The sequence below is a fragment of the Aotus nancymaae genome, unplaced genomic scaffold (genome assembly GCF_030222135.1).
Source record: "Aotus nancymaae isolate 86718 unplaced genomic scaffold, 86718_ANA_hifiasm-v0.15.2.pri h1tg000028l, whole genome shotgun sequence".
In the NCBI taxonomy this organism is placed as follows: Eukaryota; Metazoa; Chordata; class Mammalia; order Primates; family Aotidae; genus Aotus; species Aotus nancymaae.
Genome location: NW_026988441.1, coordinates 13,614,216 through 13,641,729, shown reverse-complemented (window position 1 = coordinate 13,641,729; position 27,514 = coordinate 13,614,216). Strand labels below are relative to the sequence as shown.

Sequence of the window (27,514 nt, the reverse complement as noted above, 5' to 3'; positions counted from 1 at the left end):
ACCCTAGGACCTAGTTCCAAGAGGCAGCTGTGTGTTTGGGGTGGAGGCTTTGGACCCAGAATCCTGAAGAGGGGACCAGAAGCGCCCTTCCTGGGTGGGGCGGGAGTGGATAGGGCCGTCAAACCAGCCAGACAGGAAAGAGAAGGCCAGGATGTGCAGAAGTGCCCTCGCCAGCAGAGGGCAGGTGGGGAGCAACCAGCCTGGTAGGAGTAGGTCCCCCAGAACAGGCCGGCTCCCTGGCAGAGGGGTCCCGAAGCTGTGCTCTACCAGGGAATGTCCCAGAGTCCTCTTCAACAACCCCTGGGAATTCTCAAGGGCTAGGGAAGTCTCCCCTCCCACCAGGGCCTGCTGCAAGGCCACACTGACTCTTTGTTTTTGTTGAGACAGTCTGGCTCTGTTGCCCAGGCTGGAGTGCAGGGGCACCATCATGGCTCACTGCAGCCTCGACCTCCAGGGCTCAAGTCATCCTCCCACCTCAGCCTCCCAAGTAGCTGGGATTACAGGCACAGGCCACCATGCTCGGCTAATTTTTGTATTTTTTCTAGAGCTGAAGTTTCCCTATGTTGCCCAGGCTGGTCTCAAACTCCTGGGCTCAAGCAATCCTCCTACCTTGGCCTCACAAGTGCTGGGATTACAGGCGTGAGCCACCGCACCCAGCCCGCCTGACTCTTCTCAGACCAGATGTGACCTGTTTCTTCCCTGACACCAGAGATTCCCCTCAGGCCAGGCTCAGGTGACCCCTAAAACCTCTTCTTTGGAGACTGCCTTCTCTGCATCTCCCCTATACCCACCCCCACCCCGCCCCTCCCCCTATGCACACAGAGGAGATGAACACATGGCTACTTCCGGATTACTTTATTCACATGGCTTGTGGTATACACACTCTCCGGCCAGCGAGACAGGAGCAGGCCTCCCCACTAGCCCTGGTCAGTCGCCCACCTCCTGGCCCTCTTAGGGTTAGTGCTAGTTATCACACACACAACAGCGGGGGTGGGGGAGGAGAAAGGAAGGCAAGAAGGGAGTCTCCATCTGCCCAGGGGCTTCAGACGGCCGCAGCCTGAGCCCCCTCCATCCTGGCTGGGCCTGGAGCCCCTGTCTCCGAAAACCCCACGCTGGGCAGCCGCACCCGGAATCCACCCTCTTCCTGATCTCCACTCTCACTCCGGGCCTTGGGGCTTAGGGACACCCTCGGGAAGCGGAACTTTGGGGACTTCTCTCTCACGGGGGACTTGGGGGCTGCATCGCCCTCCTGTCCCCGAGAGGCTTTAGAAGGGGCCACCAGGCCTACGCGTGGCAAGCGGACCCGGCCCCGGCCCCGGCGTCCCAAGGCCCCTTCCCCACTGCCCTCTTCCTCCTCCTCTTCCTCGGGGCTGGGGGAGCCTTCCCCAGTGGCCGTCTCGCTCTGGCTGAAGCCCACTCGGGGCAGCCTGAGTTTGGGGCTCTTGGCCTTGTCACCCTCCTCGGCCCCCTCCTTGGCCCGAGCCAGGCCAAACCGGGGCAGGCGCACCTTGAGCTTGTGTCCGGCCTCCCCCTCCCCATCTGCCACCTGGTACTCGGCGTGGTTGCCCCCAGGTGGCGAGAGCTCCACGTCGGGCAGTGAGAGGCGGAAGGTACGCTCCGGCCCTGGGGGCTGCTCCTCAGCACCCTGGCCCCCCACCCCAGCTCTGGCCCCCAGCGTGGGCAACTTCAGCCTCAGCCCACCCTCGCCTGTGGCCGCCTCGCCTGCCTGTGCCTCTCGGCTTAGCCCCACGTCCAGCTCAAGCTGGGGCACTGTTACAGTGGGCATCTTGAAGACACCCTCACCCACCAACAGCTCCCCACCTGCAACCTGGGTTCCAGGCAGAGACAGGGTCACTTGGGGCACCTGGACCCTGTAGCCTGCTGTGCCCTCTGCTGAAGGGGCTGTACTCTCAGCCTGCTGCCCCGGGGTACCCGCCTCCCCAAAGCCAGTCAGCTCTACCTGGGGCAGGGAGATGCCCAACGGAGGCATCCTCAGCCCCGCCTCATGGCCCTCAGTGACCACCTGCCTGGCTGTGGACACCTGCAGCCCTGACAGCCGCATTCCACTGACGGCCACCGCCCCCTCCGCTCTCCCTTCCTCCTGGGCACCCAGCGTGACCAGCTCCACCTCAGGGATCTTAAGCTGCATAGTGGTGGACTCAGCCTTTTCTCCCGGGCTGGCACGCTCACCTTGAACTTCTGCTTCCTTCCCTCGAGCCAGCCCAAAGGAGGGCATCTTCAGCTTGGGCATCTTCACCTTCCCGTCCCAGCCCCAGCCCTTGCCCTCCAACTCAGCCACCCCCGGCACTAGTTCTGCTGCCTCAGTGTCCCGGCCTCTGACCCCAAACTTGGGCAGAGCAAACCTGGGCCCCTTGAACTTGACGTCAGCCCCTGCCACCTCTACCTTGCCTGAGGGCAGGTGGGTATCCAGGCTGAGCTGTGGGATGGACAGATCGAGGGCGGGCAGCAGGCCTGCCTCCCCGGCCCCTTTGGCCTCAGTCTCAGCCCCTACCCGAGGCTTGGGGAGCGAGATGGCGAACTTGGATACCTTCAGCTTGGTGGCTCGCCCAGCCCCCTCAGCCTCTGCCTTGGCCACCTTTGGCGCCGAGAGTCCAAACTTGGGCAAGGAGAACTTGGAAGAGGGCTTGACTTTCATCTCCATTGTCTCCAGCCGCCCTTCCTCAGCTTCCACAGTGGGCAGCTGTGGAGTGACAATTTCAACAGAGGGCACTCGGAAGCCCACTTCCCTGACCCCTGCCAACTTGGGGCCCTCCGCCCGCTCTACCTTGCCCATTTCGGCGGCTGGGACCTGCCCCTCCAGGCCAAAGGCCCCTGGCAGGTCTAGCTCCACTGAGGGCAGAGTGAGAGAGGGGACACTCACATGAGCCTCACCATCCACCTCTGGCTGCAGGCAGGGAAGCGTTACCAGCTTCCCTGAGACCTCAGCACCCACCTCGCCTGGCTTGCCACGTGATGGGGACTCTGCCCTCCCTAGCTTGGGCATGGTCATCTTGGGCATGGTCATCTTGGGCATCTTGAAGCCAAATTCCATCCCTTCTGCCGGCTCTGCCTTGGCAGCTTTTAGCTGCACCTCTGGAGCCCTGGGCAGCTTCACCTCTGGTGCCTTTGGAAGATGCACATCGGGAACCTTTGGCACTTGCATTTCTGGCAGCCGAATCTCTGACACTTTCGGCAGCTGCACCTCAGGGAGTTGCACATCGGGCACGGCCATCTCAGGCACCTTGGGGAGTTTTATCTCCGGGAGCTCCACGTCAGGGACTTTTATTTCTGAGACTTTCGGCAGCTGCACCTCTGGGAGGTGTACCTCGGGCACGACCATCTCAGGCACCTTGGGGAGTTTCATCTCTGAGACTTTTGGCAGCTGCACCTCGGGGAGTTGAACCTCTGGCACAGCCATCTCGGGCATTTTAGGGAGTTTCATCTCTGGGACTTTCAGGAGCTGCACTTCTGGCAGGTGCACATCCGGCACGGCCATCTCGGGCACCTTCGGGAGTTTCATTTCAGGGAGTTTCATCTCAGGGAGCTTCATCTCTGGGACTTTCGGAAGCTGCACTTCCGGCAGGGGCACAGCGGGCACAGCCATCTCGGGCATCTTCGGGAGTTTCATTTCAGGGAGTTTCATTTCAGGGAGCTTCATCTCAGGGACTTTCGGAAGCTGCACTTCCGGCAGGGGCACATCGGGCACAGCCATCTCGGGCACCTTCGGGAGTTTCATCTCAGGCACCTTTGGAATCTTCATCTCAGGGACTTTCATCTCTGGCACTTTCGGCAGCTGCACCTCCGGAAGCCGCACCTCCGGCACAGCCATCTCTGACACCTTTGGGAGTTTCATCTCTGACACCTTCGGGAGCTGCACCTCTGGGAGTCGAACCTCTGGAAGGGCTGCCTCCGGCACTTTTGGAAGCCTGACCTCAGGAGCCTTGGGGAGCTTCACTTCAGGCCCCTTGGGCACCTTGACCTCAGGCCCTGACACTCCGATGCCAAGGGAGGGCATCTTGATGGTGGGCAGCTTCAGCTTGCTCTCCACAGCTTCAGGAGCAGTGGGCCGGGGCTCCAGGAGGGAAAGCCCAAAGGTGGGCATTCGAAGTCTGCGACCTTTCACCCTGGCCTCAGGGCTGCCCTTGGCTACCTTGGCCTCAGCAACTTCCTTCACTCGAGCCCCGAATCGGGGGAAACTAAGGCGGGGCATCTTCAGGGCCACCTCAGGTGCCTCTCCCCGGGCCTCCACCTCTGCACCCGGCAAAGCTAGGTCCACCCCCACAGTAGGTGCTGCCACATCCAGGGTGGGAACCGCCACAGCCCCTTCCCGGGTCTCCAGGCAGGGAAGTGTGGGCATAGTGGGCAGTGAGGGCAAGGTGGGCAGCTCCACCTGGGGGACCTGGATCCCCATGGCTGGGAGCTCCACAGCAGGCGGAGCCGGGGCTCCAAGCCCAAGGGTTGGCAGGTGGAGGGCAAAGCCACCAGCTGCCTCTGCTGAGGGGGCTGCCTTGGGGGGTGAGACCTGGGGGACACCCACCTCGGCCCCTGGCAGCCGGGGCCCAACCAGCTCCACCTGGGGGGCTGTGAAACGAGCTCCTGCAGCCACCTCGGCCTCCACCTTGGCCTTCCTGGGGGGAGGAGCAGCGGCGGCCAGCCGGGCTGCCTGGGCCTCTTCGGCCACTTCTCGTACACGCAGCCGAGGGAGCTGGAGGCGCCGGCGGGCAGGGGCGGCTGGGACAGGACCCTTGACGGCCTCAGCTTTGAGGCCCCGGCGCAGGCGGGAGAACTTGGGAAAGGAGAACTCGACGTCAACGGGGGCCAGGTCAGCGGGGACCCCCAGAGCCCCAGGCACCACCACCATCTTCTTCTTCTTCACAGGGGACAGACTCTGGATGTTCTGGGGAGAGAGGAGAGAGGCAGGAGGCGGTGGGACAGTGGGAGGCTGGGAGTGGACAGGAAGAGCCCCTCCTGGTATTGGACCAGGCCAGGGATGCGCTAGGCCAAGTACTGTGTCCCCCAAACACCATCCCCACTTATTGCCTGTCATTTCACCATGAGTGCCCAGGAAGGCAGGCAGCCATCTAAAATCTCCAAATGAGTCAACAGGAGTGTAGGGACTGGAACCCAAGACTTGTAGCTCCTGATCCAGGATTTTCCCTAACATCCTCATTCTCGAGATGGGGAAACTGAGGCCCAGGGAGGGAAAGAAATTTGTCCAGGGCGACTCAGCAGAGCAGTAATTGGGCCACACTCAGGCTGGAACCCGGCTTCCCTGGTTCCAAGTAGCCTGGTTCAGGACCTCTAGCAAGCCTGGATCCGATGGTGGGGACGCCTCTCCGAGATGGGTGAGGGCCCTGGGCCGGAGTGGGTCAGTCCCCCTCCCAGGGAAGGAGTTTAGGGGCAGAGAGCAAGGGGCAGAGAGTGGGATTAGCTTGGGTTAGTGACAAGACAGAGGACAAGGCTGGCCCATGGTGGCGGGGAATGGGGGTCACGGCGCAGAGATGGGATCGCTGGGGCAGTCCAGGGCTGGGACCGGGCTAAGCACGCGTACCAGCTTGGCCACCTTGGCCCGCGGGCCCTTGATCTCGTAGCCAGCCACGGTCCCGGGCCGCAGCGCCAGGTCCCCGGTGGGCACAGTGCGCTTCAGGCAGAAGGAGACTTTGTAAGGCTCAGCGCATTGCAGCAGGCGTAGTGCGTCCTCGTACTTGAAGTTCTCAAAGAACACTCGGGCGCTCAGCAGCTGGTCCCCTGCGGGCGAGGTGGAGGTGCGCAGCACATGGGCATCTCCCGGCTCCGCCCGGGCCTAGCTCTGCCCACTTGCACGGAGCCCCCGCGGTGAGGCCCCGCCCCAAATTTTAGCCTCTCCAATCCCCAGAGCAAGATTGAATCGCAATTACGCCAGCCCCGCCCCACAACCTTAGCCCCGCCCCCTGCAAGGAACAAAGCCGCGCCCACTCGGGTCATTGCCTGTCACCTTGTCGCTCCCCTATCCATCCTTATGTTTCAGAGACTGACTGCTTCTTTTATCAAGAGAACTGAATCAGAAGAGAACTACCAGAAGTTTCCACACTGTTCACCCCCTTTCTCCTGCGGCGATTTACTCACTCCACTCTCCTTCCTGTTCCTGGGGATGAACTAACCCCACTCCAAGTTCAAGGCAATCCTTCCACCGCCTTCTTAGGTACATCCTCCAGCAATTCTCTCCTCTTTCCACATCATCAATTGTCCTTCTCATCTACATTATTCTCATCAGCATACAAATAAGTTATTATTTCTCCCACGAGAAAGGTTGCCAGCCACGTTGGTTCATGCCTATAATCCCAGCACTTTGGGAGACCAAGGCGGGCAGATCACCTGAGGTCGGGAGTTCGAGACCAGCCTGACCAACATAGAGAAATCCTGTCTCTACTAAAAATACAAAATTAGCCGGGTGTCATTGCAGGCACCTGTAATCCCAGCTACTCGGGAGACTGAGGCAGGAGAATCACTTGAACCTGGGAGGCAGAGGTTGCAGTGAGCCAAGATCATGGCATTGCACTCCAGCCTGGGCAACAAGAGTGAAACTGTCTCAAAAAAAAAAAAAAAAAAACAGTCTCACTATGTTGCCCAGTCTAGTCTCAAATTCCTAGGCTCAAGTGATCCTCCCACCTCAGCCTCCCAAAATGCTGATATTACAGGTGTGGGTCACTTTCTTTTTCTTTCAAAGACAAGATCTCACTCTTTTGCCCAGGCTGGAGTACACTGGTGCAATCACAAATCACTGCAGCCTTGAACTTCAAGGCTCAAGTGATCCTTCTACCTCAGTCTCCTGAGCACCTGGGACTGCAGGCCTTGCCACCACACCCAGCCTCTATAACCTCTTAAAGACACAGTGCCCCAGGCCTCAGGCCTCGGACCTCCTCTCTGTCTATATGCTCAAGTCATCCCTTGGGAATTCTTGGGAAGCTCATCCAGATTGAGGAGTTTAAAGATCATAAATCTGCTAAGAATTCCCAAGCATATCTCTCCAGCCCAGGATTCTCCCTTCCACCCTAGACTCACATTCAACATCTCCATCATATCTCCACCTGGGTGTCCAGCGCCATACCTCTCACTCCTGGACTTTCTTCTCCAAATGAGTACTAGCCTCAGTGTGTTCCTTTTGAGGGACCAGCAACTCCAACCTCAGGTCAAAAATTCCTGGATCCACTGGGTGCGGTGGCTCACACCTGTAATCCCAGCACTTTGGGAGGCCAAGGCAGGTGGATCATCTGAGGTGAGGAGTTTGAGACCAGCCCAGGCAACCTGGTGAACTCCTCCTGGCCCCACCCCCGACGCCCAGCTCTACTAAAAATACAAAATAAGCCAGGTACTGGGGAGGCTGAGGCAGGAGAATTGCTTGAACCTGGGAGGCAGAGGTTGCAGTGAGCCAAGGCCGTGCCATTGCACTCCAGCCTGGGTGACAGAGCAAGATTCTGTCTCAAAAAAAAAAAAAAAAAAATCCCTGGATCCATCCTTGAAACTCTTCCCATCATTCCCAATATCTAGTCCTCAAAGCTCCTCCTTCAAAATATATCCAGGATTATATATATATATATACACATATATACACACACATACGTATGTTCTCTCTTCACCTCCAAAACGTTTTGGTCCGGAGCATCCTCATCTCTTACCTGGATAATCACAGTAGTCACCTTGTTTGTCTCCCCGCTCCTAACCCCGCCCTCATATATTCTACAGTTTTGTTGTTGTTGTTGCTGCTGCTGCTGATGTTTGTTTTTAAAACAGAATCTTGCTTTGTTGCCTAAGCTAGAGTATAGTGGTGTGATCAAGGCTTATTGCAGCTTCAAACTCCTGGGCTCAAGCAATCCTCTCGCCTTGGCTTCCCAAAGTGTTGGGATTACAGGTGTGAGCCACCCCATGCCTGGCCATATTCTACTGCTAATGCAGCAGTTCAGTAGTCAATTCATGTTTCTCCTCTGCTCACAGCCCTCACAGAATAAAAGTGAAAGTCCTATAAAGCCCTCTAAAAAATGCCCTCCACTATCTCTCTGGCCTCCTCTCTTACTCTCCTCTTCACTAACTCAATTGTATAGACACTGGTTTCCTCACTGTTCCACCCACAAGCTAGTCATGCTCCCACCTTGGGGCATTTGTGCTGGCTATTCCCTCTTCCAGATGCCCTCGTTGCTTGTTCCCGTACCTCCTTCAGCCTTTTCACCCTTTCCAGTCCACACCAATTCTTTTTTTTTTTTTTTTTTTTAAGACGGAGTTTGAAGTTTTGCTCTTTCGCCCAGGCTGGAGTGAAGTGGTGCCATCTCGGCTTACTGCAACCTCCGTCCCCTGGATTCAAACCATTCTCCTGCCTCAGCCTCCCAGAGTAGCTGGGATTATAAGCGCCCACCACCACGCCCAGCTACTTTTTGTATTTTTAGTAGAGACGGAGTTTCCCCATGTTGGCCAGGCTGGTCTCAAACTCCCTACCTCAGGTGACCCGCCCACCTCAGCCTCCCAAAGTGCTACGATTACATGCATGAGCCACTGCACCCAGCCAAGCCCACCCCATTAAAAAATGCAGCTGTAGCTGGGCACGGTGGCTGCTGCCTGTAATCCCAGCACTTTGGGAGGCCAAGGTGGGAGGATTGCCAGGTCAGGAGTTTGAGACCAGCCTGGCCAATCTGGGGAAACCCTGTCTCTACTAAAAATACAAAAAGCGGGTGCCTGTAGTCCCAGCTACTCAGGAGGCTGAGGCAGAAGAATCACTTGAACCCAGGAGGCAGAGGTTGCAGTGAGACAAGATCACACTATTGCACTCCAGTTGGGCATCAGAGCCAGACTCCGTCTCAAAAAAAAAAAAAAAAAAAAATAGCAGCTGTAGCACATTATGCCTTCTAACTTACTAGGTATTTTACTTAACTTGCTTAAATATGTCTCTCCCCCCTGGAATGTAAGCTCTCTAAGTGCAGGGACTATTGTTCACTATTTTGTTCACTGCTGTAGCCCAAGCACCTAAGATAATGTCTGAAATACAAGGCGCTAATAAATATTTGTTTCATGAATAAGTCACGTCAGCTTCATCCATGTTTCCCAAAACATCCCTCACTTGCAAAGCTCCTCTTCCAGATCCCTCCAAGTGGCTCACTCCACCCTTTTCTCCTGTCCCAACAACAAAAACATTTACTAATGCTCACGTTGTTAAGCACTATGTGCCACTTAGCTATGTGCTAAGTGTTTTCACATAGTGACTCATTTAATCTACAATACAGAATAACTCCATACCAGAGTAAGTCCCATTTCAGAGATGAGAAAACTGAGGCACAGAAAGATCACAAGCTAGTAAACGGGGGATGTGGGATTCCCAGTGAACCTCTGGAGTTTGCAATGAAACCAGTCAGCAAAGCCCTGCCCCAAGTCCTTAACTCCGCCTCCTGGTCGCAGGTCACGCCCCCATCCCCTGGTCAGTTTCAGCCTCGCTTTGGACTCTGGGTAGATTTGTAACCCCGCCCCTGCAGGTTGATCCCGCCCCACAACCCGGGCCCGCCCACCTTCCTGTAGGCTGAGGCTCCTGGCGGCAGGTGAGTCCTCGCGCAGCTCTCGAACGAAGATTCCCTCTTTGCCGCCGCCCGCTACGTTGATGCCGCTGACCCCGGTCTGCGCCTCCGTCTCCACGATAATCTCCACCAGCTCCGCCCGCCTCAGCTCCTGCAAAGGGCGGCGAGGTGTCGCGTTGATGGGACTCTAAGGCTGGACCTCGTCCAGCGCCCGCCATTGCACTCAATGGCGGCTCATATACATAGATACATATATTATACATATTTAGAGACAGAGGGGGTGTCTCGCCACTTTGCCCAGGCTGGTCTCGAACTCCTAGACTCAAGATATCCTCCCGCCTCAGCCTCCCATAGTGCTGGGATTACAGGCGTGAGCCACCACGCCCGGCCAGAAGTGGCTGTCCAGCGGGTTCTCAGGGCACACGCCCCTTGGCGCTGCCCTCGCAGGACGTCGGGGCACACCCACTCCGGCGTCTCCCCCTTAAAGCAAACCCGCGGGCGGCTGGCTTTCTCGGACATGCGGAACGCTTAAACAGCTCCGCGGGCTGGCTGGCCTCTCTAGGACCCTAGAGCTGCAGTCGGTAAAGGTTAGGAGAGGAGACGGGGTTGTAAGGGGAGGGACAGCGTCAGAGGGGGCTGGAGGGAAGTTGTGATTGAAAGGCGGGACCAGGATCGTGGGGGCGTGGTCAGGTCGGGAGGGCGGGGCTGCGGGGAGGTCAGTGCCAGTAAGAAGGGTAAGAGAGCGCAGGCGTGGAAGAGCCAAACGGGGTATAGAAGCCTGCCAAAGATAGGAGTGTGGCCGGAGTTTATGAGGGGTTATTTGAAGCTGGGGTGGAGACCCATATTCTTTTTTTGTGAGAAGAGACAGGATCTCTCACTCTGTCCCCAGGCTTGAGTGCAGTGATGTGATCATGGCTCACTGCAGCCTCCACCTCCTAAACTCAAGCAATCCTCCTGCTCCGGTCTCCCAAGTAGTTGGGAACACAGGCAGGCACACCACACCCAGATAATTTTAATTTTTTTTTTTTTTTTTTTTTTTAAGAGACGGTGTCTCACTGCGTTGCCCAAGCTGATCTCAAACTCCTGGCCTCAAAAGATCCCCCAGTCTCCCAAAGTATTGTGATTACAGTCATGAGCCACTACACCTGGCCCCGAGACCCATATTCTATAAACTGGATTGAACTATGAGGAAGGGGCTTTAATAACAGCAGAACAGGCCAGGGGGCTGTGGCTCACACCTATAATCTCAGCACTTTGGGAGGCCGAGGCGGGTGGATCACCTGAGGTCGGGAGTTCGAGACCAGCCTAACCAACATGGAGAAACCCCATCTCTACTAGAAATACAAAATTAGCCAGGAGTGGTGGCATGTGCCTATAATCCCAGCTACTGGGGAGGCTGAGGCAGGAGAATCGCTTGAACCCTGGAGGCGGAGGTTGTGGTGAGCCGAGATCACACCATTGCACTCCAGCCTGGGCAACAAGAGCAAAACTCTGTCTCAAAATAAGTAAATAAATAAGTAAAATAACAGCAGAACAAGAGAAGACTTAAGGATGGGATTCTGAGGAAGGGGCTGGCTGGACCTTCATGCTGTCTGGGATTCGGGGGATAGGGAGTGGGATTTGCCTCCCTGCAGGCTTGAATGTGTGTGAGAATGTGCTCTATTGTAAATTCAGTGACCCCAAGACCTGGGAAACACCCACGGGAGAGGGAATCCAGTGAAGCGGGGGGCTGCGTGGGTAATGAACGGGACTGGCAGACATGGCATTCCTGGTATTTACAGTAAATGATGCAGATTGGGCTTGGCCCAGAAGCCACTGCGGGCTTCACAATTGGGCTTCCCAGAAAAGGCAGTGATAAACCTGGATTCTGTCTAGGAATCCAATCTGCTGTATGTCTTAGGGAGAATCTTGCCCTCTCTGAATCCACTTCCCTGCTGTAAAGTAGGGTAACATAGGTATACTGGCAGGAGGTTCATGTTGTGAGCTGAGGCCTGCAGCAGCAGGGAGCTGAGAGGACGCTGTCACGGGCAGCGCATCAGGGCCAGCACAGACTGGAACTGAGCCCAGAACTTAGAGGGAAAGCAGGTCTAGGCCAAATGCCCCACAGCAGTGGCCCCAAGGGACTAGGGGGCTGAGCAGGGCAATGTGGGTAAGAAGAGTTGTGGCTGGGGCCACAGGGAACAGCATGACCACCATTACCACCCTTTGGCTCAGCAGGCCCTGGGCTAAGCATTTTATGTGCAGGATCTCTTTCTTAAGAGTCAGAGGGCAGGTGTGGTGGCTCATGCCTGTAATCCTAGCACTTTGGGAGGCCTAGGCGGGTGGACTGCACCACTGCACTGCAGCCTGGCCACAGAGTGAGACTCCATCTCAAAAAAAGAGTTGGAATCTTACTGTTTTGCCCAGGCTGGTCTCCAACTCCTGGGCTTGCAATCATCTGGCCTCAGCCTCCCAGAGTGTTGGGATTACGGGTGTGAGCCATGGAACCCAGACTGCAGGATCTCATTTCATGAGATTTTGATGCCCATTTCATGGGTAGTCACAGAGGAAGACACTGAGGCCCTGAGAGGTAGAGTGACTTGCCTAATGCCCTGAAGCAAGGGAAGAGGCTGGACTACAACCTTAGGTCTGTGACCCCAGAACCCATAGGCCAACCTGTAGCCAGAGAACTCCTGGCACTCAACCCCCAACCTCAGCTTGGCCCCCTAAGAGTAGACCGCTCTGTGCCTGGTACACAGTAAGACACGGTCGATGCCAGTGCATTATCTCAGCAACAGTGACAGCATCTGCCATTCAAAGAGGCTTCTTCAGCACCAGACTCTGTGCAAATGGCTCAAGCGTGAGTTCTCAGAGGTGGAAATCATTACCTAAATTATTATTTTTTTTTGAGACGGAGTCTCACTGCGCCCCCCAGGCTGGAGTGCAATGGCATAATCTCGGCTCACTGCAACCTCCGCTTCTTGGGTTCAAGTGATTCTTCTGCCTCAGCCTCTTGAGTAGCTGGGACTACAGGCACGCACCACCATGCCCGGCTAATTTTTGTATTTTTAGTAGAGATGGGGTTTCACCAGGTTGGCCAGGCTAGTTTTGAACTCCTGACCTCAAGTGAGCCGCCTGCCTCAGTCTTCCAAAGTGCTGGGATTACAGGTGTGAGCCGTCATGCCCAGCCCCATTACCTCCATTTCACCGATAGGGAAACTGAGTCTCAAATAGGTGAGATCATCTGCCCAGGGCCACAAAGCTGAAGTGGTATGGTTAGGATTTGAGCCATGGGTCCAAGCCCATCTCCTTAACCCCTATATTAAATGTCCTATATATATATATTTTGAGACACAGTCTTTTTAACTTTGTTTTTCTTATTTATTCTTTCCACACAGGAGACTTAATGAGGCAGGATCTTCCTCTTTCACTCACACTGGTGTGCAGTGGTTCGATCATATCTCACTGCAACCTCAACCTCCTGGGTTCAGGTGATCCTTCCATCTTAGCCTCCTGAGTAGCTAGGAACGCACCACCAAAGCTGGCTAATTTTTTTTTTTTTTTTTTTTGGTAGAGACAGGGTCTCCCTGTGTTGTCCAGGCTGGTCTCAAATTCTTAGGCTCTAGTGATCCTCCTGCCTTGGCCTCCCAAAGTGCTTGGATTCCAGGCCTGAGCCACTGCACCTGGCATATACTGCCTCTTCTGATGAAGAGTTTCTGCTGGATTTTCTTTTTTTTTTTTTTAAAGATGGGGTTTCACCATGATGGCCAGGCTGGTCTTGAACTTCTGACCTCAGATGATCCACCCACCTCAGCCTCCCAAAGTGCTAGCATTACAGGCGTGAGCCACCGTGCCCGGCTTCTGCTGGATTTTCTTTAGCTCCTTATTATTTTTTGTTTGTTTTTGTTTTTTTTGAGATGTGGTCCAGTCTGTCCCCCAGGGTGGAGTGCAATGGCACAATCTCAGCTCACTGCAACCTCCACCTCCCAGGTTCAAGCGATTCTCCTGCCTCAGCCTCCTTAGTAGCTGGGATTATAGGTGTACGTCATCACGCCTGGCTAATTTTTGTATTTTTAGTAGAGACAGGGTTTCACCATGTTAGTCAGGCTGGTCTTGAATTTCTGACCTCGTGATCCACCTGCCTCGGCCTCCCAAAGTGCTGGGATTACAGGCATGAGCCACCACACCTGGCCCTAGCTTCTTATTAATTTAGCTCCTGTATGTGCCAATGAATTCACTGCTTTGAGTCTTAGTCTGTGCCAGACACTGCACTAACTAAGGACATTACATATGTTAATTTTCTTCCCCTCACAGTGACCCATAAAATGGACCCTGTTACTATTTCCATTTCACAGATGGAGAGACTGAGGCACAGAGAGGCCAGAAAGTGTCTCCTCGCTGCCCTAGTCTGTGCCTCCCCACTGCCCTCAAGTGCGCCTTGCAGGACCCGCGGGCACTCACCTCGGCACTCCGGCTTCTGGCCTCCATGGCGCTGCTGGGAGGCACCTGCACCCCAGGCTCCTGCGTTCTCTCTCCTTTCTGCTGCAGAACCAGCTTCAGTTCTGCATGGAGCAGTTGCCTCTGAGCCTGCGGGAAGACAGCAGTGAAGACTTGAGGCCAGGAGGGGATGAGAGGTGGAGGCCATGCTTACAGGGAGAGAGCAGGGTGAGTATGGGAAGGGAGAAGGGTCCCCACCCCAGCTGTCCTCTCACCGCTGCCTGGGCGCAGGCACTCCCTCCTAACAGGAGCCCAGCCCGAGGTGCCGCACTGCTGTCTGCGGGGCTCACGCCCTTCTGCGGGGTTCTTGCTGCCTGCCAGGGAAAGACCAGGATGTGAAGCTCCAGGCAGTCAAGGGAGGGGTGGGGAGGGGCATCTGGCACCAGCCAGCACTCACCTGAGGGTCGCCTCCAGCTCCTTGGGCCTCCTGAGTCCGGGGCTCTGAGAAGAATAATGTGAGCAGTGTTACCACCTAATGCCCACCGATGGCTTCCTGAGTGCCTGACCCTGATGCGCTGTTTTGTTTTTTGTTTCTTTGTATTTTTTTTTTGAGATGGAGTCTTGCTCTGTTGCCTAGGCTGGAGTGCAGTGGCACAATTTCAGCTCACTACGACCTCCGCCTCCCGGCTTCAAGCAATTCTTCTGTCTCAGCCCCACTAGTAGCTGGGATTACAGGCACACACCACCATGCCCGGCTAACTTTTGTATTTTTAGTAGAGACGAGGTTTTGCCATGTTGGCCAGGCTGGTCTCGAACTCCTGACTTCAGGTGATCCACCCGCCTTGGCCTCTCAAAGTGCTGGGATTACAGGCATGAGCCACCACACCCGGCTTGTGCTCCGTTGATACCGTATCCCCATGGTACAAGTGGGAAACTGAGCCTCAAAAGACCTTTACCCAGGATGACTCAGCTGGACAACACACGGTAAGGCCAAAACTGACTCCGAGGCCTGTCTGGCAGCAGAGCCTCTGTGCCAAAGATTTTGGCCAACTGAGGGGGCCAAATTCACTAAAAAACACCCTGCTTTTTGAGATAGGGTCTCAGTCTGTTATACAGGCTGGAGTGCAGTGGTGCAATCACAGCTCACTGCTGCCTCAATCTCCAGGTTCAGGCGATCCTTCCACCTCAGCTCCTGAGTAGCTGGGACCACAGGTGTGAGCCACAACACCCGGCCAATTTTTTTTTTTTTTTTAGACAGAGTCTCGCTGTGTTGCCCAGGCTGGAGTGCAATGGCATGATCTCGGCTCAATGAAACCTCCACCTCCTGGGTTCAAGTGATTCTCCTGCCTCAACCTCCTGAAGTAGCTGGGACTACAGGCACACACCACCATGCCCGGCTAATTTTTGTATTTATTTTATTTTACTTTATTTATTTATTTTTGTGACAGAGTTTCGCTCTCGTTGCCCAGGCTGGAGTGCAATGACACAATCTCAGCTCACCGCAACCTCCGCCTCCCGGGTTCAAGCGATTCTTCTGCCTTAGCTTCCCAAGTAGCTGAGATTACAGGCATGCACCACCACGCCCAGCTAATTTTGTGTTTTTAGTAGCAATGGAGTTTCACCATGTTGGCTGGTCTCGAACTCCTAACCTCAAGTGATCTGCCTGCCTTGGCCTCCCAATGTGCTGGGATTACAGGCATGAGACACCACAGCCAGTGACACCAGGCTAATTTTTGTAATTATTTGTAGAGATGGGGTCTCCCTAGGTTGTCCAGGCTGGTCTCCAACTCCTGGGCTCATGTGATCCTCCCACCTCAGCCTCCCAACACTATAAAATAATTATAGCCAGTCCCATGTACTCCCAGTGGGCAAATCACAGCGCCTCTCTGTGCTTCAGTTACCTGTCTATAAAATGGGGAGAATAAGAGCGCTTACCTCGCGGGGCTGTTCTGCGGATCAAATGAGTTAATAAGTATGAAGTGCCAGGCATCTGGCAGGTGCTTTATAAATACTTGCTATTATTCTTATTTTTATTTATTTTTTCATTGAGATGGCATTTCACTCTTGTCGCCCAAGCTGGAGTGCAATGGCTTGATCTAGGCTGACCTAAACCTCTACCTCCCAGGCTCAAGTGATTTTCCTGCCTCAGCCTCCCAAGTAGCTGGGATTACAGGTGCCCGCCACCACATCTGGCTACTTTTTGTATTTTTAGTAGAGATGGGGTTTCGCTATGTTGGCCAGGCTGGTCTCGAACTCCTGACCTCAGGTGATCCACCTGCCTCAGTGTCCCAAAGTGCTGGGATTACAGGCGTGAGCCACCGCGCCCGGCATACCATTATTATTACTAAGAACTTCCTAGGCCTGGTGCTGTGGCTCATGTCTGGCACTTTGGGAAGCCGAAGTGGGTGGATCACCTGGGACCAGGAGTTTGAGACCAGCTTGACCAACATGGAGAAAACCCGTCTCTACAAAAAATACAAAATTAGCTGGGCGTGGTGGCAGCGCCTGTAATCCCAGCTACTTGGGAGGCTGAGGCAGGAGAATCCCTTGAACCCAGGAGACAGAGGTTGCAGTGAGCTGAGATCGCACCATTGCGCAGGAGCGAAACTTCCGTCTCAAAAAAAAAGAACTTCTTATGGCCTTGACCTTGTGTCAAGTGTCCCACAGGCACCACTGCAGGTGGCCCTCAGCACAGCCTTGTGTGATCAGTTACAACTGAGCCCATTACAGAGAGCCACTTGAGGCTGGGGACAGGGATGTCACTAGCCCAGGTCACACATAGCCGAGCCAGGACTTGAACTTGTCGAAAGCTCCAGCCCTTTATCTGGCTAATAATAATAACTGATGGGTACTGAGTGGTTAGTATTTGTCAGTCTCTGTGCTAAGACCTTCACCTTCTACCTCACCTTGGAAAACCCCATTTCCTGAGAGGCCAAGAGAACTTACTCAAGGCCTCATAGCACAGCCAGAAGGAGGCAAAGCTGAAATTCACATGCAGCAACCCGCCAGGCCCATCTGGGGAAATGGAGATGAATACTGTTTCCTCCAACCCCCGACTCTGGGCTTGTCCTCACAGCCCCCACCTGGCATGCCAACCCGCCAACCCCTACTGCACAGGGAAAGGTCAGGCCTCACGCGGCACATTCCCTCACACAATGGCCCATCTGCTGTGCTCAGTCGCATTCCGCCCCTGCCCACCCACCCTGGCCACACAATGGCCCTTCATAGCCCATCACTGGCCAGGACAGAGGACATGGGGACCCCTCAACACTCCCACAGCACCCACTCCCCCCACAGTGTAAGAGGGCTTCTTTCTGGATCTCCTAGGAGTCCTGGTCTCTGTGTCCTCCCCTGGGATCCCCTCTGAGCCCCCTGCCCCTTTCAGGCTCAGCCAGGACTTGAACTTGTCTAAAAGCTCCAGCACAGGCCAGGCACGTGGCTCACGCCTGTAATCCCAGCACTTTCGGAGGCCAAGGCAGGCGGATCACGAGATCAGGAGTTTGAGACCAGCCTGAACAACATGGTGAAACCCCATCTCTACTAAAACTACAAAAACTAGCCAGGTGTGGTGGTGTGCATCTGTAATCCCAGCTACTCAGGAGGCTGAGGCAGGAGAATCACTTGAATCCAGGAGGTGGAGGTTGCAGTGAGCTGAGATTGTGCCACTGCACTCCAGCCTGGGCAACAGAGCAAGACTATGTTAAAAAAAAAAAAATGGGCCGGGCGCATGGCTCATGCCTGTAATCCCAGCACTTTGGGAGGCCGAGGAGGACAGATCACGAGGTCAAGAGATCGAGACCATCCTGGCCAACATGGCGAAACCCCATCTCTACTAAAAAATACAAGAATTAGCTGGGCATGGTGGCGCGCACCTGTAGTCCCAGCTACTTGGGAGGCTGAGGCAGGAGAATTGCTTGAACCCAGGAGGCGGAGACTGCAGTGAGCCAAGATTGCGCCACTGCACTCCAGCCTGGCGCCTGGCAACAGAGGAAGACTCTGTCTCAAAAATTAAAATTAAAAAAAAAAATAAAGCTCCAGCACTTTAGCTGGACAATCATAATAATAACAATTGATGGGTATTGAGAGGTTAGTATTGATACTGAGTGGTTAGTATTGATACTGAGTGGTTAGTATTGATACTGAGTGGTTAGTATTGATACTGAGAGGTTAGTATTGATACTGAGTGGTTAGTATTGATACTGAGTGGTTAGTATTGATACTGAGAAGTTAGTATTGATACTGAGTGGTTAGTATTGATACTGAGTAGTTAGTATTCGTATTAGCCGGTCCCTGCACTAAAACCTTGTCTTCCATATTAAGGGCATGTCCTCTGAACTGGGTCCTGTGCTGGCACCCATAGGCCTCAAAATCACCCTGGATGTCGTGGCTGTTAGAGGGGTGGAAACTGAGGCTCACAGAGGGGTGGCCCAGCAAGAAGCAGCAGCCTATAGGACCTGTGCCTGCCCCGCACCCCTGCTGTGCCCTTAGTTTGCATTGGTGGCTCCAAGCACTGGGGCAGGAGCTGGGTTGGGCAGGAGGGGGCTGGTGCTAGAAACACACTCAGGCGAGGTGCCAGGCCTGGGCCAGGCAGGCCCGTTACAGACTTGGCCTCGTGGGACCCCATTTAACTGATGAGTCATTGAGAGTTGAGAGACCGGTGATCACGGTGACAGAGTTGGGACTTGAGGCCAGGTGCGAAAGTGAGCTCAGTCCCTTACCCGGGATTGAGACACAGCAGAGTCCTGAGCTGGGGCACGAGAAGCCTGGACCTTGTAGGTGGTAGAGAACTGGGTCTCCTGGGTCGCAGGCTGTCTGTCCCAGGCCCGTGGCTCTGACGGTCATGCCAGGAGCCTGGCATAGGAAGTCCAGGCAGGGCAGGGACAAGAGAGAGTGCCCTCCTTCTTCGTCCCTGTCTGGGACAGGCACCCAGCCCAGGTTATATTTAGCCCAGCTGTGCCCTTCCTGAGCCACGTACCCAGCTCCTGGGGTAAGGTGGGGGCAGCTTCGGAAGGAAACCTCAGGCAGGACTCTGTGTTCCCGGCTCTGCCTATCCCACTAGGCAGGGGAGGGAGGGGCGGGGAGGCACAGGGGAGGTGGGGGGATCGCTGCCTTGTGTTAGGGGCAGATCTAGTGAGACCAGGCAGACACCCCAGATGCCAGCAGCCTATTTCTTGGGCAGTTGCTGTGGTGTGACCCTGGCACATGTCAGAGCTTTCAGAACCCCCAGGGTCCCTATTTCTTGAGCACCTACTATGTGTTAAGCAAGATCCTTCCTGTCTTGGCTCCTTAAATCTTTGTAACATCTCCCTGGAGTGGGTACAACTGAGATATCCATTTCAGATGCGACTCACACCCTTCAGAGCAGCTGGGAGTGAGGGGTTGTCACTTGGAGACTGCTAAGGGGTCGGCTGAGGGCTTTGCCCTTCTGGCTCTCTTTCCCTGGTGACTGCCACCAGCCTCACTTGGGAACCCTGCCTGCTCAGAGCCTCAGCTCTCCCCCGCCACCAGCGTGATCTCCCATAGCAGTGAGGCTCGGGAGTTGAGCTGACTCGTCCAGGCCTGGAAACATTACCCGAGGCCATCTAGGGGGTCAGGGGAAGTTAAAGCGGTGGCCTCTGGCTGCCTCAGTTAGTCCCTCCTCCAGCACTTCCCAGGTATGAGGACTTGGGCAAGATCCTTCATCTCTGGGGCCTCAGTTTCTCTGTCTGTAAAATGGAGCCAATAAGAATGGCTTTGAAGTTTTGTGAGAGAACAACAGGTGCTTAGAATATTTCTCATGTATAGTAAGTGCTCAATTAATATAAACTCGACTGGGCGCAATGGCCCACACCTGTAATCCCAACACTTTGGGAGGCCGAGGCAAGCAGATCATGAGGTCAGGAATTCAAGACCACCCTGGCCAACATGGTGAAACCCCATCTCTATTTTAAAAAAAAATTAATATAAACTCATCTCTGGAAGCAACAGGGAGTATGGAGGGAGAGGGCTGCGCATCTCACGGTGTCTGACATCCAACCTTTGCTCCTCAGCGGCCCCCACTTTCCTCACTACCAAAGGGGAGCTTTGGCTGAGGGACAAAACCCAGCTCAGGCACCAGCCTCCCACCAGCAGGATCCATGCTGCCTCCCTAGCACCCTACTGCAGGGACCCACCCCAGGTACCAGGCATCTTGCTCCAGCTGTTTTTTGTTTTGTTTTGTTTTTTGGGGTTTTTTTTGAGACAGGGTCTCACTCTGTCACCCAGGCTGGAGTGCAGTGGTGTGATCACAGCTAACTGCAACCCTGGCCTCCTGGGCCCAACCCATCCTGCCATCTAAGCCTCCAGAGTAGCTGGGACCACAGGCATGCACCACCACACCCCGCTAATTAAAAATATATATATATTTGTGGAGATGGGGGTCTCCCTATGTGGCCCAGGCTGGTCTCAAACTCCTGGGCCTCGAACTCCAGTCCTCCACCTCAGCCTCCCAAAGTGCTGGGATTACAGGCATGAGCCACTATGCCTGGCTGCCTTAGCTCTTTAAAAGCAGCAGCTCATTACTCTGGCACCAGCCCTGTGAAGTGGCCTCCTGACATCAGCCCATTTTAGAGATGGGGAAGCAGAGGCACAGAGGATTAAGTGTCTTGCCCAAGGCTGCACAGCCAGAAAGAAGAGGAAAGGAGATTTGAACCCCTGGCTCCAAAGTCTGTACCTTTAACCCCTACACACACGGCTTCCTGAGCCCTCAGACCCCCTCCCAGAACCCGTCCCAACACTTCCCGGGACCTTGAACCTCATTCCCACAGTGTCTCAGCTTGGCCAGGGAGGGGACTGGCCGGCTGATCTCTTACCGCTGGGCCTCCAGACACCTCGAGAGCTCCTGGTCCGTCTGTCAGCCCCAGCCCTAGGCTTGGGGGGAAAAGGAATGGGGAGGGGGAGGAGAGAGAAACCCCAGCCATTGGCTGCGGAGGTGTGACGTCACCAGAGGGGTGGTGGTGGAGAAACAAACATCCCCCTCCTCCAGCTACAGCCCTCCTCAAGGGGTGGGGACCACGGGACAGCCACCAGCCGCCTCTCCCTTGCCTGGGCCGAGACCTCTGCCTTGAGCTCAGCTTCAAGGATTTGCACGTCGGCTTCCTCGACTTGGAGAATCAGGACCCCACCCCAGCCCCACTGTTTCCTGGCTCCAGGACCTGGGGCTGGCCAAGGGCCTCGACTGTAAACTCCTTCCATCCCCTCTCCCTGTCAACTTGAGTTCAGATCACAGCTCGACCACTTCCTGGCTGGGTGACCTGCTGCAAGGCACAGCTTTTCTCTGCAGATAGTCAAAGTACCCACCTCATGGGTTCGTTATGAAGATAAAATGAGTTAAAAGAGACTGGAAATGTCAAACAAAGCCTGACACAGAATGAGGGCTACTAATAAGTCTTTGGTATTCTTCTTCTTCACACAAGTTAGGCAGCTGGCTCTTCTTGCTGGGGGGTTTTGGCCCTTTTTGAGTGAGACTGGGCACAGGGGACTCCCCATTCTCTGTCTAATGCAGTTGCTGTTTAGGGGACACATAATGTACTAAGAACCATGCTCAGTGCTCAAGCCCTGCTTTTGAATCAAGGGTGTAAAATGGGCTCTTTATGCCCTTTTGTTTGAGACAGGGTCTCGCTCTGTCACCCAGGCTGGAGTAGATGAATCACTGCAGCCTCAACCTCCTGGGCTCAAGCAATCCTCCTGGCTCACCCCCCGACCCCCCACCTCAAGTAGCTGGAACTACAGGCGTGCACCACTGTGCCCGGCTAATTTTTGTATTTTTTTGTAGAGACAAAGTTTCACCATGTTGCACAGGCCGGCCTTGAACCCCTGGGCTCAAGCAGTCTTCCCACTTTGGCTTCCCAAAGTTCTGGGATTACGGGCGTGAGTCACGGCACCTGGCTATGCCCAATTTATAGCTATGTGGCCAGGAGGTGGTGGAGCTGGGGTCCAACCCCTGTTCTCCTGGACCACAAAAACCCTACTACTCTTCTGCCTCCTCCACTTTGCAGACAAGGAGGCTCAGAGAAGGTAAATGACTCTCCCAAGATCACCCATAGACCAGACCTGCCCGACTCCCAAGACAAGGCTACCAGGCCTCACCCCCACCCCCTGGCCGCTGGCCCAGCCCCCTGACTCACCAGACCCTGGGGGGCGGCACAGGGAGCACAGGTACCCCCACATGCCCCTGGCACCCACCCGGCTGCTGCCTCGGAAGCCCGTCGCTCTCTGAACCCAGGCCCCAGGCCTGCGCCGGGCTGAGGCTGGGGGATTACCCCCAAAGTGCGTGTCAGCAGCTTCTGCCCCATTGTCCAGCCAGGCACAGACACCAAGCCCTGGCCTCTGTCGGCACCCTCGCCCCTCACACACACTGTGGCCCCTCTGCAGACCCGTCCCCCATCTCATACCAAGGGGTTGGGGCCCACTTTAGAGGGCATGGAGTTCCAGGCCAGGAGGGCAGGATGCCGGAATGCCGGGGGCCTCCCTCCCTTCTCTCTGAAATGCCCCCTGCCCACTCTCAGCCACTGAGGAAGGCAGGAATGTGCTGAGCTCTGGGAAATGCCTTCCAGGCCTGGCAGCAACCAAGGATTGGGGTGTGGCCAGAAGCCAGCCAGAGCCCTCCTCCCGGGAGGGGTGGAAGGGATGGCGTGGTCAGGGCTCCCGATGGGCTTGAGGAGACCCTCACCTCATTGCAGTCTCTCTCCTTCATTGATTCACGCAAACGTTCTTCTGTTCATGTATTCATTCAACAAACACAAGCCCTATTTAGTGGCAGGTCTTTTGCTGGGTACTGGGGACATCAACAAATCTAACTCCACCCCAGCGGGGAGGGGCCAGACTCAGGAAAGGATCCTGCAGGAGGTGACGTCTGCAGTCAAACTGAATTAGCCAGGTTGGTGATGGGTACCTGTCATCCCAGCTACTTGGGAGGCTGAGGCAGGAGAATCTATTGAAGCCGGGAGGCAGAGGTTGCAGTGAGCTGAGATCACACGATTGCACTCCTCCCTGGGCAACAGAGCGAGACTCTATCTCAAAATAATAACAATAAATAATAATAATGAAGTCAAACTGGAAGAATGAGGAGAAGGGAGCTAAGGAAAATAGAATGGAAGGGGGTTCCAGGCAGAGGGACAAACGTGGGCAAAGGACCAGAGGTGAGAAACGGAGCAGGCCTTCATTCACCATCAGCAAACGCTCAGTGAGCACCTGGTCTGGTGCCCAGTCCCAGGCTGGATGGTGCTGGGGACACAGTGCGACTGAAACATCTCAGGCCTGCATCCATGCTGTTCACAGTCCAGCAGGGAACAAACCCAGAAAGATGAGGGTTGTGATGGAGGAATCATTGGCAGAGAGGTCAAAGCCTTGATGGGGAAGTCCAGAAAAGGTTCCTGCCCCAGCTTAGGAAAAGCAGTCAGGGAGGACTTCCTGGAAGAAGTGGCATTTGAGCTTGCACCTGGAGGATACATAGGAGTTAATCTAAAGCCATGGATGGTGAAGAAATGACAGTGTGTTTCAGGTAGAGGGAACAGCCAGTGCAAAGGCCCTTTGAGGAAATGGTTAATGTGAGAGTGTGAGGGAAAGCTAAGAGGAGGTCTGGGGGTCAGCAGGGCCATGAGGAGGGGCTCTGACTTTGTCCTGTGGGCTCTGGGTAGCTATGGGAGGGACAAAGTATTCATAGCACTGAGCTTTTAGGTACGTGAGGGTAGAAAGAGGCTGAGCTGGCCGGGTGTGGGGTGGTCACACCTGTAATCCCAGCTTTTTGGGAGGCTGAGGTGGATGGATCACGACGTCAGCCACTGTGCCTGGCCTGCTGTGAGTTCTTATCTTGAATGGTGTGTCTCTCTGTTCTACTCTTTCTCTCTGTTCTTATTCCTTGTCTGTCTCTGTGTCTTTCCCGGTTTCTTTCCATCTCATTCTCTCAATGTGCATTTCTCTCTCTCTCTGTTTCTCTCTGTCGTGCTCTCCCTTGCCCGAGGGGGTGTGGCCCTGCAAAGCTAAGTTGGGGGGTGGCACCAGTGTCCTGGTTCCGGCCGTGGCCACCTCAGTAAACACAGGACATCCTGTGGGGCTGGGGAAGGAGTTGGATGCTTCTCCCCAGGGACCACCCTCTCTGGACCCAGTCTGAGCCAAGCAGGAGCCTCGACCTGCCCTGCCTGGTCCAGCCATTCCACCCCATTCAGTCCAGCCAAGGGACACCGGACTGGAGCCCACCCTTCACACGTGCCCCCGCACCCCAGTCCTCTCTCCTGAGCTCCCGTCCCGAGGCCCCAGCAGCTCCATGCCGCACCCTGGGTGTCTCCCCAGCCTCTTGCACCCCCTGGGTTGCTCCCTGGCCTCAACCCCAACCCCAGACCTGCTTCTCTCCCCAGTCACCATCTCAGGGTTGGCCCCACTGTCCCCCAGCCCCCTGATTAGAGGCCTGAGCCTGGTCTGAGACCCGTCCTCCATGGCCCATCAGTCCCACAGCCTGTCTGCTAGGCCTCCTGAGTGCATCGTCCCTCCCAGTGGCTGCTCCGTCCCTCCCCAGACTCTCCTCCCCTGGGCTCCTGGCCTCCAGTGTCACCTCCACGATGATGCCGCCCACCTAGAGAAGGGATCCTTTTGCTTCGTGGCTCCCCAGCGCCTACAGGGTTAAGTCCCCCATCCAGGGTGCTGTATGCCCTGGCCCTGCGGACCCGTCCAGGGATGCCACTTAGCTTATTGCTTTCCTCCCCTTTCCAGACAAACCCAGCAGCTTAGCAATCCCTGAAGATGTTGGAGGGTCCCTCACTCAGTGACCCTTGCTGTTTTACTTCTCACCAGAACAATAGTACTTTGGGGCAGATACTGCTACTGTTCCAGTTTGCAGGTCAGGACCCTGAGGCTCAGAGGGGTTCAGTACTATGCCTAGAGTCACACAGCCACTGAATGGCAAAGCCTGCTTTCTCTTTCATTCTTTTCTTTCCCTCTTCCTTCCTTCCTTGCTTTCTCTTTCCCTCTCTCTTTCCTTCTTTCTTTCTCTCTTCTTTCCTTTTTTCTTCTCTTTCTCTCTCCTTTCTCTTTCCCTGCCTGCCTGCCTTTTCCTTCCTTCCTTCCTCCCTCCCTCCCCTCTCTCTCCCTCCCCATCTCCCTTCCTTTCTCTTCTTTCTTTCTCTTTCTTTCTCCCTTTCTCTCTTTCTCTCTCTCTCCCTTCCTTCCTTCCTTTTTCTTTTCTTTTCTTTCTTCTTTCTCTCTGACAGGTTCTTGTTCTGTCGCCCAGACTGGAGTGTGGTGGTGCAATCATGGCTCATTGCAGCCTCAAATCCTGGCCCCAAGCCTCCTGAGTAGCTGGGACTACAGGCATGAGCCATCACATCTGGCCAAAGCTGGGGTTCAAACCCAGGAGGTCTGGCTTTCAGGAACAATCACTTCTCTCCAGCTTACTGCTTCAATAACATCTCTGTGTTAGATTTTTGCAATGTGCTAGGACTGCATACCATACGTGCTCAATAAGTGTTTAATGAATAGGAACAGAGGTAGAAGGTAAGCCTTGGAAGGTACAGAGTTCAGACCCCAGAGAACTGGGGTAATAAGAGCCCAGGGACAGGGGAGAGATGTGGTCAGATTTACCCTTTACAAAGGTCTAGGCACACAGTAGGTATGTGCTCATAAATTTTTGCTGAATGAGGGAAGAGAAGAAGGGAGGGAGGAAAAAGGAGACCAGAGAGCTGGTCACAGCTCTTCCAGGTGTGAGTGTGAGGAGTGTGAGTGTATGTGTGTGTTGTATGTTTGGGGAGTGCTCCATTGAATGCCACGGAGGGAAGCTGGCCTAGGGGGTGTCATGGCGGGCATACACAGAAGCCTGAAAAAAGTGAAAGGCAGGCCGGGCACGTGGCACTTTGGGAGGCTGAGGTGGGTGGATCACGAGGTCAGGAGTTCAAGACCAGCCTGGTCAACATAGTGAAACCCCGTCTCTACTAAAAATACAAAAATTAGGCCGGGCGCGGTGGCTCAAGCCTGTAATCCCAGCACTTTGGGAGGCCAAGGCGGGTGGATCACGAGGTCAAGAGATCGAGACCATCCTGGTAAACATGGTGAAACCCCGTCTCTACTAATACAAAAAATTAGCTGGGCATGGTGGCGCGTGCCTGTAATCGCAGCTACTCAGGAGGCTGAGGCAGGAGAATTGCCTGAACCCAGGAGGCGGAGGTTGCGGTGAGCCGAGATCGCGCCATTGCACTCCAGCCTGGGTAACAAGAGTGAAACTCCGTCTCAAAAAAAAAAAAAAAAAAATCAAAAAAAAAAATACAAAAATTAGCTAAGCATGGTGGTGGGTGCCTGTAGTTCCAGCTACTTGGGAGGCTGAGGCAGAAGAATGGCTTGAACCTGGGAGGTGGAGGTTGCAGTGAGCCGAGATCAGGCCACTCCAGCCTGGGCAACACAGTGAGACTCTATCTCAAAAAAATAGAAAGGTGAAAGGTGACAGCAGGCAGTGCCAGGGCTAACAGCTCAGCTAGGAAGGGTGTGGGCCCTGGAGTCTGCGGGCCAAGGTGGTGTGGCCTCCTGGGGTTGAGCCTGAGGGTGGAGCAGCACACCAGAGCCAGGGAGCCTGCACATCCCATCTGGGGGTCAGACATGGGCAGAGAGGGGCAGGTCCTCACACATGAGCCATTCATAAACCTGAGGGTGCCAGAGGAATGGGACCAGGGCTAATCTAGTCCATTTGATGTGTAAAAGACATGCCCCTTCCTGCAGACACTTGACCTCCATCTGCTGGGAAACTTGTAATAAATATGTAAATACAGGGTATCTGGAACATGTGTGGCAGCCACTTACATATGGAGCCTATGTGCAGTGCACAACCTATGCAAATGTACCTAGAGACTCTGGGGGGAGGGGGCATCATTGGTGAAGCAGGCACAGGGGCAAATGGGAGGATCAGCTCACCCCAGTATTGGCAGTCGGAGACATCAGAAACAGGTCCTTAGCTGGGCACGGTGGTTTGTGCCTGTAATCCTAGTCCCAGCTACTCCGAGGCCTGAGGCCAGAGGATCCCGTGAGCCCAGGAGTTCAAGGCTGTACAGCACTATGATCACTCCTCTGAACAGACACTGCTCTCCAGCCTGGGCAACACAGTGAGACCCAATCTCTTTTTAAAAACTGGGGAAAAGGAAATAAGAAACAGGCCCACGCTCACGCCTGTAATCCTAGCACTTTGGGAGGCCGAGGTGGGTGGATCACCTGAGGTCAGGAGTTCAAGACCAGCCTGGCCATCATGGGGAAACCCCATCTTTTAAAAAATAAAAAATAAAAATAAAAATAAAGATTTCCAGGGAACCGAAGACGGTGGCATCGCAGAGCCCCAGGCTGGGCACCAGGGGGCGGTGCTGAGCTCAGCCCAGGCGCCCAAGTTTTGGGTCTGCGGCAAAGCAGTCCGAGTCCCAGTTGCCCAGGGGCTGGAGTCGCCCGGGGTTGGAGTCAGGCACCTGGAAGACCCTCAGCCTGGGCGCCAGCTCCCCGCAGGCCATTTTTACCCCGCCTTCCGCGGCCTGCCTCATCCACTTTCAGAATGGGTACAACTTCCTCTACTCCTCCAGGAAGCG

The 27,514-nt window shown here is 55.0% G+C and overlaps 1 protein-coding gene across 2 annotated transcripts; it reads right to left on the bottom strand.

The window, feature by feature from the left end:
• Nucleotides 1-848: 848 nt before the first annotated feature.
• On the bottom strand, nt 849-27,501 carry PRX (periaxin). 2 transcript variants are annotated; one of them, XM_012461415.2, is made up of 7 exons: nt 27,446-27,501; nt 14,407-14,450; nt 14,225-14,323; nt 13,974-14,099; nt 9,528-9,684; nt 5,552-5,748; nt 849-4,897 (listed from the first exon to the last, which is right to left on the bottom strand). In XM_012461415.2, exons 4-7 carry the CDS (start codon nt 13,998-14,000, stop codon nt 1,043-1,045), a joined length of 4,236 nt encoding a protein of 1,411 aa, XP_012316838.2. In that variant the 5' UTR covers nt 14,001-14,099; nt 14,225-14,323; nt 14,407-14,450; nt 27,446-27,501; the 3' UTR covers nt 849-1,042. The 2 variants fall into 2 exon arrangements, with proteins under 2 accessions (XP_012316838.2, XP_012316836.2); XM_012461413.2 differs by lacking the exon at nt 27,446-27,501 and adding an exon at nt 20,780-20,805.
• Between the last annotated feature and the right edge of the window lie 13 nt (nt 27,502-27,514).